Source organism: Brienomyrus brachyistius, chromosome 4, assembly GCF_023856365.1.
Source record: "Brienomyrus brachyistius isolate T26 chromosome 4, BBRACH_0.4, whole genome shotgun sequence".
Classification (NCBI taxonomy): domain Eukaryota; kingdom Metazoa; phylum Chordata; class Actinopteri; order Osteoglossiformes; family Mormyridae; genus Brienomyrus; species Brienomyrus brachyistius.
The window spans coordinates 16,172,741-16,181,421 of NC_064536.1; the positions used below are offsets into that span (position 1 = coordinate 16,172,741).

The 8,681-nt window shown below is 42.7% G+C and overlaps 1 protein-coding gene across 3 annotated transcripts; it reads left to right on the forward strand.

The window, feature by feature from the left end:
• Window positions 1-230: 230 nt before the first annotated feature.
• On the forward strand, window positions 231-7,283 carry socs6b (suppressor of cytokine signaling 6b). Of its 3 annotated transcripts, none has more exons than XM_049011260.1 (2): window positions 231-286; window positions 2,415-7,283. In XM_049011260.1, the coding sequence occupies exon 2, from the start codon at window positions 2,513-2,515 to the stop codon at window positions 4,091-4,093; it is 1,581 nt and encodes a 526-aa protein (XP_048867217.1). In that variant the 5' UTR covers window positions 231-286; window positions 2,415-2,512; the 3' UTR covers window positions 4,094-7,283. The 3 variants fall into 3 exon arrangements, with proteins under 3 accessions (XP_048867217.1, XP_048867216.1, XP_048867215.1); XM_049011259.1 differs by lacking the exon at window positions 231-286 and adding an exon at window positions 603-928; XM_049011258.1 differs by lacking the exon at window positions 231-286 and adding an exon at window positions 606-1,142.
• The last annotated feature ends 1,398 nt before the right edge of the window (window positions 7,284-8,681 follow it).

An 8,681-nucleotide genomic window follows, 5' to 3' on the forward strand; every position in this document is an offset into this window, starting at 1 on the left:
TTGCATGTAAACTTAGTCATATTCAGCATGTATACACACAGGTCAAACTTAATATATATGAACTGCTACATCTTTGAAATGCTGCATCTTTGATGGGAAAGCATGCATTGCTCAGTCCGTGACCTGCTTTCATCATTCAATTAATTATTTAGCATTGATCCCTGACCCTAATAAATAAAGCATTTCTACCTTCATAAAAGCTTAGGGTCTGAGTCCATTAAAGCACAAACAAAACATCTGACATGTATTAGGGGATTGGAAATTAAGCTCCGCCCACTGGCCTGGGGTAAGTAATTTAGACGAAGGGTGAGTAGAAAAAAACAATAGTCTGCTGGCTAGAGGGAAATTGTATATCAGACTACTTTTTTTAACCAAACTAGCCCAGTTTGCTAGTAGCAAAAAGTTGCACTCCTATGTCAGGAAACCTGGGATTGTGGAAGTAATGGGGAGTGGGGAATTGTAACCCCCCAATAATCAAAACCAGCCAATACAACCCCCTGGACCCCCTTAAATGGGTGGAGACATCATCCCCCCAGTGCTCATCCCAAATTAATGCCCATGCATCATTCAAAATCATTCTGCTTTTTGCATGTAACTACTAAGGCTCTTAGTTTGTTGTTGAAAATCTCAGAGTAGTTATAGGAATTTAAAAGATGAGTACTGATAATCAGACAATCGCGAGTAATAAAACGAACTGTGAAGTAGCTTAGGTGTACAGTGCTGGCATTACACAGGTTCACTAGGCCTGATCATTAACAAGGCCGGTTCCTGGGTGTACCAACGTCGGGTCCATCCCACACAGCCCAATCTCCCATAATGCAACAGGCAACAAAAGAGGGGAGAGGACGGCTGCAGCACAAAAAGGGGGAAAGTTTCTTAAATGCAGAATAGAATCAGATCGGGAAAATAATGCAAGCGATTATAGCAGGTACGGTTTCTGCAGACTGCGAGCAAACGTAGTTCTTTTTTTCCCCCTCCTAGAGTCGCGCGTGCACACGAGCTCACGGGATCCTCGGACGGCTCGCGAGTGCGGAGGCAACATGAAGGGTGACGGTAGTTAGCTAGCTGGCTAACTCTGAATCCGTCCAACTATTTCGATTAAAAGACAGCTTCGGCGAAGCTCCGAGTAAAACGAGAGACTGGTGAGTTTTATTAAAATAAAAAGAAACCGGTATGCAAGAATGCCTTTTCGTCTTTGCAATAAAACGTGCCCAAATGCTGCCATGGCTATCTGGATAGCCGGTATAAATTAGCTAGCGATTATAAGAGCAAAAAAATGCAGGAGAATTTCAAATATATGATGGATATTTACAGGCGTTGCATGATAGATATTTATGTATTTTGTTTGTAGGTCTCTCTCTTGCACGATATGAACAGCTTTGTGTTTGAAGAAGTCTATTTAGATATTGGGCCTATGGACGGCAGCGTGCTAACGTCGTTTCGTAGCTGCTGTAATAGAAAAGGCATTTTCCCGTGAATAGTTTGTTGATTGCTGTTTTGGGGTTTAAAATATTTTGCTGATATTTGAATTTAATTGCAGGGAGCTAAGGTGGCCGTCGGAGCCCCTTTGTCAGCCCCGGGGATAAGCAGGCCCTGGGCATTTAAAGGCTTCCTCAAAATGATTACCCTACTGGCTACATACATTGCCTTTTTACCTCAATAATGGGAGTAATTAAACGCTATGAATCACCAAAAGGGGCTTTGGGTTCGTGTTTATCGGTGTTTTGAACGTACGGAGCCTCAGCCGGCCGGAGAAGTCCCGCAGACGTACACCCGTCTGTGAGACTGCGTTCTGTCTCCAAAAATCCGTCACCGGTTCACTATTGTTAAAATTATTTCCGATTTTTAAAAAGGGAAACGTCTTTACGGTGAGGGGAAACGTGGTAGTTGGTACTCTGCCTAAACCGTCTCTGTTCCGTTTAGGGATCGTAATTAAACATTTAAACCGGCATTTACCTAGTACCCGTGCTTCTTTTTGATTTGGTGTTTTTTGTTATCCCTATATTAAAAATATTTTGGTATGTAGTTCAAATGTAAGAGCATTGGGGTGCTGATGGCACATGGTTTGCGTTATCTGTGTGTTCAGCTTTATGACCGTTTTTCAAGGTTTCTTCATTGCATCAATACTAAACTATCAGTATTAAATGCTATAAATGTTTTTTTTAGTTCTATGACATGCTAACGTGTGAGAATTCTTTGCGATGGAAAAAGATCTTATAACTGGACATCACATTTTTTGAGTAAATAAAATGTGTACAATAGTTTCTTAGTCACTATTAAGAAAAAGATGCATCTGAATGTAGAATTTTATTTTCCAGTCATTCTCTTAATTGATTTTAGTTACATTTGTGTTGTGTACCTCTAGTTTGGAGGCCCTTGTTCTGGGAATTAATGCCTTGTTGCATCTGTTCCAGGGGTGTCTGCTGGAGTCACCATATGACTGGGCAGCTGGGATAACATTTGCACTTTGTTGGTGGAGCACAAAATTCCCTCAGTCAGGAGGGACATCAGGATGAAGAAGATTAGCCTTAAAACGATAAGAAAGTCATTTAACCTTAAGGGCAAAGAGGACGGTGAGCTTGTCATCCAGCAGCCGGCCCTGGCCGCTGATTTCGTTAAGGATGACGCCCTGTTCGGAGGGTGCTACAGCAAGGACCTCGCCAATTGTGACCTGGGCCGCGACGACGAGAAGGGGCCGAAGAGTCGCTCCAAGAGTGAGAGCTTGATGGGAACGCTCAAGAGGAGGTTGTCGGCGAAGCAGAAGCCGAAAGCCAAAGGGGGCTCTCTCTCTGCAGACTCCGTCGATGAAGACACCTTTTCGTCCTCCTCGGCGCCCATCACCTTTAACGATGCCAAGGCCCAGCGGCCTCTGCGGTCCACTTCACTCCGCAGCCACCATTACAGCCCCACGCCCTGGCCCCTGCGGCCTGCCAGCTCCGAGCAGACCTGCATCCAGATGGAGGTCAAAGTGAAGGCCTTGGTGCACACTCCAAGCCCCAGCCCATCCATGAATGGTGTGCGCAAGGACTTCCATGATCTTCAGATGGATGGGCTGTTCCCAGGTTCCAGTGACGCACTGAAGAGCGCCGACCCTCTAAATGGGGACCTGCATCTGGATATTGACCATGTGCCTGTAGAACTCGGCCTCACTCCTCAGGATTACATTCAGTATACTATGCCTTTGGATGAGGGCTTGTTTCCTGTGGAGAGCTCGCGGTCCTTCTGCTTGGACAGCTCTTCACCCATGGAGGTGGTGCCGCCACTAGAGAGCAGCTCTCTGCATGTAGATGATGGAGCAGGAGATCCAGATCTGGTGATGTCCCCAGAGCTCTTCATGGACTCGTCGTTAAATGGGCTACTGTTGGGCGTGGCCAGGGGGGGCATGGAAAGTGCTAGTGCACAGGCCCAGCCCCCCTCACCCCTGCTACCTCTCCTCCCTGGCAGTCACACTCACAGGAACTTCCCAGGGTTCACTGGGGCTGACCCTCAGGTGGCAGAAAGGGTGAGGCACCATCTTAACTTTGACCCTAACTCTGCACCTGGTGTGGGAAGGGTTTATGATGCAGTCCAGAGCAGTGGACCCATGGTCGTGACTAGCCTAACAGCAGAACTGAAGAAACTGGCTCGACAAGGCTGGTACTGGGGCCCAATCACACGTTGGGAAGCTGAAGAAAAGCTGGCTAGTCTGTTAGATGGTTCCTTTCTGGTGCGTGATAGCTCAGATGACCGCTATCTCCTGAGCCTGAGCTTTCGTTCTCAAAGTAAGACTCTCCACACGCGGATCGAGCACTCCAATGGCAGATTCAGCTTCTACGAGCAGCCAGATGTGGAAGGTCACACTTCTATAGTAGATCTCATTGAACATTCTATAAAAGATTCAGAAAATGGAGCCTTCTGCTACTCAAGGTCACGCCTACCGGGGTCAGTGACCTATCCCGTAAGACTGACCAATCCCGTGTCCCGGTTCATGCAGGTGCGATCACTGCAGTATCTATGTCGCTTTGTGATTCGCCAGTACACCAGAATTGACTTGATTCAGAAATTGCCTTTACCAAACAAAATGAAAGATTACTTGCAGGAGAAGCACTACTGACTCCAGTGAGGCTTATAGGACTTTTGGGCAATTTGCACTTTTGGGATCAAAAATACAATAAAAAATATTTTACATTCATGGACATTGTTTGGTGCCATCCCTTTCTGTGAAGAATTGGTGACGTTTTGTGTGTGCGATTGTTCAGTGTCCGGCTCTCCCTTTAGCTAGAACAGTTGAATTTGCTGTTTCTCAGATCCGGCTTTGCTGAGAATGAACTAGGCCAGTCTAGGAAAATTGTTTGCATGACTGTAAATAAGCATCGAGTATCGAATTTGGTCGTGAGGAACGTAGTTTAGTGAAATAAAAGCCATACAAAGAAATCCTTCATAATTCCCTTTTCCCAAAACAACCAAAGCACACTGGAAAGCTGGATTCTGCTGGAAAGGGGCATTTGATCTGGTACGATTAAAGCAAAGAACAAACCATTTGGTATATATTTTTTTTTTGCCCCTTAGTTCTAAGTACATAAAGGTAAAGACCAGTGGTCTATTTAGACTTTGATTTTTATCGTAAGACTGTTTTCCATGTGAAAACGTATATCCACGTGTTAGACGTTGCTTTTGAAACATTGTTCTTTGCCGCTGTCGTCATCGAACTGAGACACAGCGCTGTGCATGGTGCTTTCCTAGCTAAAGGCTTGAGATACTGAAGAAGATGCTTGTTGCATTTTGCCGTTGGTACCAATTCATGCCATCCTGTTTGTATTGCAGCCACTTTGTAGATGCTGCTATTTGTGCATTTTGGGGGAAGTTAATGCACAGTTGGCTGGTTTTGACACGACACTCTTCCTTTTCATTTTATACTGCATACATCATGGCCTTAATGTGTCCTCTGGTGACCAGCAAAATACCTAAACTTGAGTGGGAGATGTTAATGTTGAATGGATAATTTAACCCCTTTCTGCTCAGCCTGCTTGAAATTCCTTTTGGCTCCATAATGGGGGGCTCTTTTTTTCAGTGACGCTTTCATCAGCACACAGGGTAATCATTACCAGCAACTTTTGCATTGAGGTGTGGTTAAATATGCACTACAACTATCTTGGCTTGAGAGTAATTTCTTTTCTATGAATATTGGGATTAAAGACAAATATTTGTATAAGTTTTCAACAATTTTTGCTGAGGTTTGAGTATCATGGTAATATCTCTCAAACTGGGACTGTTTTGCTGATTGTATGAACACCTTTGCTTGAGCTGTGCATTTAAGCACAATATTTGGTTTACTTCGTAGCTAAATTTAAAGTTTCTGCAAACTTTCAGTGCAGCATTTTGGATATAAAGCCGCGGTTGTCCCTGCAGGTTTTTGCTCTTGAACATGCAGCGGATCTGGAAACACCAGAGGAAATTTATTGCACGAGTAAAGAGCGGGTTAATGGAGTGTTAGTGTTAAAGGCTTCTATTGCTGCTCAAAATAGCAAAGCTACACAATACCCCCATTCTGAAAAATTGTCATTAAATGTAGAGAAAAGGCTTGTATAGCCTCAATGCATATTTTTGTATATAAAGGCCCCCAAAGCATGTTTTGGAATCTGACATTCTGCAGCACTTGCTTTATAGTCAGCATTTTTATTTTTTTTCTTCTCTCAAATGTTAACCACACTGGTCACGTACATTCTCATCTTGTTTCCCAGAAGTCATTGCTTTTAAATATGTAATGATTAAAAAAAATGTGATCTTGATTTAAAATGGTCCCTCGCCTGTCGTGTAGGTGAATCTCTTGGTTTTCAAAGAGATTCAACGAAATTTAACTTTCAGTCTGGGAGTAGTGGGGCGGTCAGATTGGGCTCTCCATTTGGGAGTCTGGTTTGTGACCCTTTTTTGTAGTGATATTTCACAGTGCCACTCCGCGTTAATGTTTAATATGATTGGATAACTCAGCAATGCATCTTCCTTTCTGGATTCTGCCGTGAGGGTATAGTTCCTGTTCATTGTTCTTAATTGCAATTTAAAACCATCATTGATGTCGGATACCTCATGAGTAATTATCTTTATGTAACAGATTGCATCGTTATCGCTCCCAAATGGTTTCAGACTTCCTATCACATTTTGGTGGAAATGTTGGGAAAACTAGCTTCGCTTAATAAGAATAGGAATCATGGTAATATCTCTCAAACTGGGACTGTACAACAATAGTTGTACATGCAAAATTTTCAGGAATGTTCTGAGGAATAGGTTACTCATCTCCCCTTCAATTCTTGAGTTTGAGAAAATTTGCTATGGATGAGCTTGGCTGTGGAGTTGATTTTGTGTGTTTGTGTTGTAAGACCACAAGAGAAAAGGACAGATTCTATAATCAGCTAAGCCTCACATAAACCTTAAGTTGTATGGAGCGACGTAACAACTAAATGTATGGACTCTTGTGGAATGGTTTTGTCTGTGAAAAGGCCCTTCTGGCATGGTGTTGGATTAATGATTTAATTTTGAAGGTGTTCTGTGAGATGTCTGAAGGGGTCATGGCCGGGTATGGGAGGGGCTATAAACATTTGGTGTGAGAGTTGGTCGGCTGAAGCTGATTTCAGTTGCAACAGAGATGCAGAGCTGCGGTGAATGAAACGAACGAATGAATGAAAAGTGAAGTGGTTTTGGTGATGCCTGTCGTCGTCTCTGACACCATGTCCGATGAGGGATGCTGACCTGCATGAGGAAGGCTTGGGTTCTTCACGCGTTCGAATCGTTTGTGTGTTGGCTGGTTGGCGTACGAAGCACAAAGCTGTTTTCTCATCAGACCAGCTGTGTTTCTCTTGTTTTTACATTTTGGGTCGAAATCAAACGTTTACATAATTTACATTCAGTAATTTGTTTCCCTGAACTTTAATTTCATAAATAATTTGGTACAGTTTTTTTTTTTCTCCTCCTTTAATTTGTGCTGCTTGACTATAATGGCCTTTTTATGACAAAAATGAATGTTAATTTCAAATGTATGTGGAAGACTTGGACAGTGTGAGAGAATAGGATCTGTCAATTTGCAAAACGGTTCAGCTGATTGGATAATGGTTGTGCCATTTAGAAATTTCTGTAGTTTACATTTTATGCGTTGTCTTTGTGTGTTTGGGGAATACTTCAGTTTGAATTGTCCTTTTTCTTTTTTCCTTTTTGGAAAAGGTCTTTACTGATTTTTCTTGCACATTTAATACAGTTTAAAGGAGTTTTGTATCTGCTGATACAAAATGTAAATAAAAAGAACTTCTTCACAAGTGTTTTGCAAGTTTTATTTGCTGCTTATGGTTGACAATGTGAATCTAAGAACGGCAGTATTCCAGATTAACTGGTGAAATAGAAATGGTTCCAATTTTATCTGTTTAAAGGATATTATTCTGGGGTTACAGCCCAAACAGCATTCTCTGAAAAATTACGGGAACGAAGGTTATTTTGGGTTGTATTTTGGAGTCCTCATTGCTGAATTCACATTCAATTTAGGGCTTAGAAAACTGAGATCAGACAAGCTGCTCAAAGGGTCCAGATGGCTGGGCTGAGTCATGCTAGAGACGTGCCACATGCCGCCTTTTGGGAAGGCTCTTGGGCAAACCTCCACAGGCACAATCTGCCGCTGCAGGGTTTCAGGCGAGACTAGATCACTCATCCTACATATAACAATTGACCGTATCCCAGGAATTTGAAAGCCATTGTCGATGGCACTTTGTTCATTAGAACTTTATTGTAATACACCATTACACAAATGCCGCAAGTGGTTGATAAGTTTCACATCTGACGATTTAATTCTCATTTCGTTCACTGGCCCAATCGTATGCTATGGCAACTGTTGAAATAACATGCACGTCAACTTTATTACAAGTTCTATTGAAGGGTAATTCTTAATTTATTGGCTGCAGGGAATGCTTATTTAAAAATAGAATTTCGTATTGTGTAGAATAAGTCATGGTGCTGTTACCATAATCCCTCTTACGGTCTTTCTTTTATGGCTGTCAAGTTACAGTGTCTGAGGAGTTGAAGTCCTGCCAAATGGTACGGTCTATAATTCGCTTGCCAAGCTCTAAAGTTTAAGGCAGTACCGATGCTCTGGGGGATTTAATCACATCTTCATCCAGAGTTGTTACTGATTGTGAGGTCATTCCGAAAGCAGTGCTCCAACTCAACCACACCTGATGTGTTAATCAGCAGCCTTGGAAAATCTCATTTCCGAGGCATTGTTTGTACTTGTCCTATGTTCTATCATGCACATCTTATCCTGAAGGGGGCAGCAAAGGGCACTTATTCATTTTATTTGGGCAGGTGCAATGGTGATAATAGTAATAGTTGATACTTTACTGATCCCCATGGGGAAATGGTCTTTACACCTTCCTCAACTTGCTCTATTTTCTAGAGTAAGTTGTCCGGGAAGGGCAGCCATCTGTAGCAGCACCCAGCGAGCTGGGGGTTAAAGGCCTTGCTCAAGGACCCGCCGATGTGCTGAGGCTGGGTTTGAAACGATGACCTTCTGATTTCGGGTACATGGGCTTAGCCTACTGAGCCACTTGCTACTTCCTAATATACTATACTCTATATATATATAATATATATATATATATTAATACGTGGGATACTAATGACTATTAGTGTGTGTCTGTCTATAAGTGTGTGTGTGTGTGTGTGTG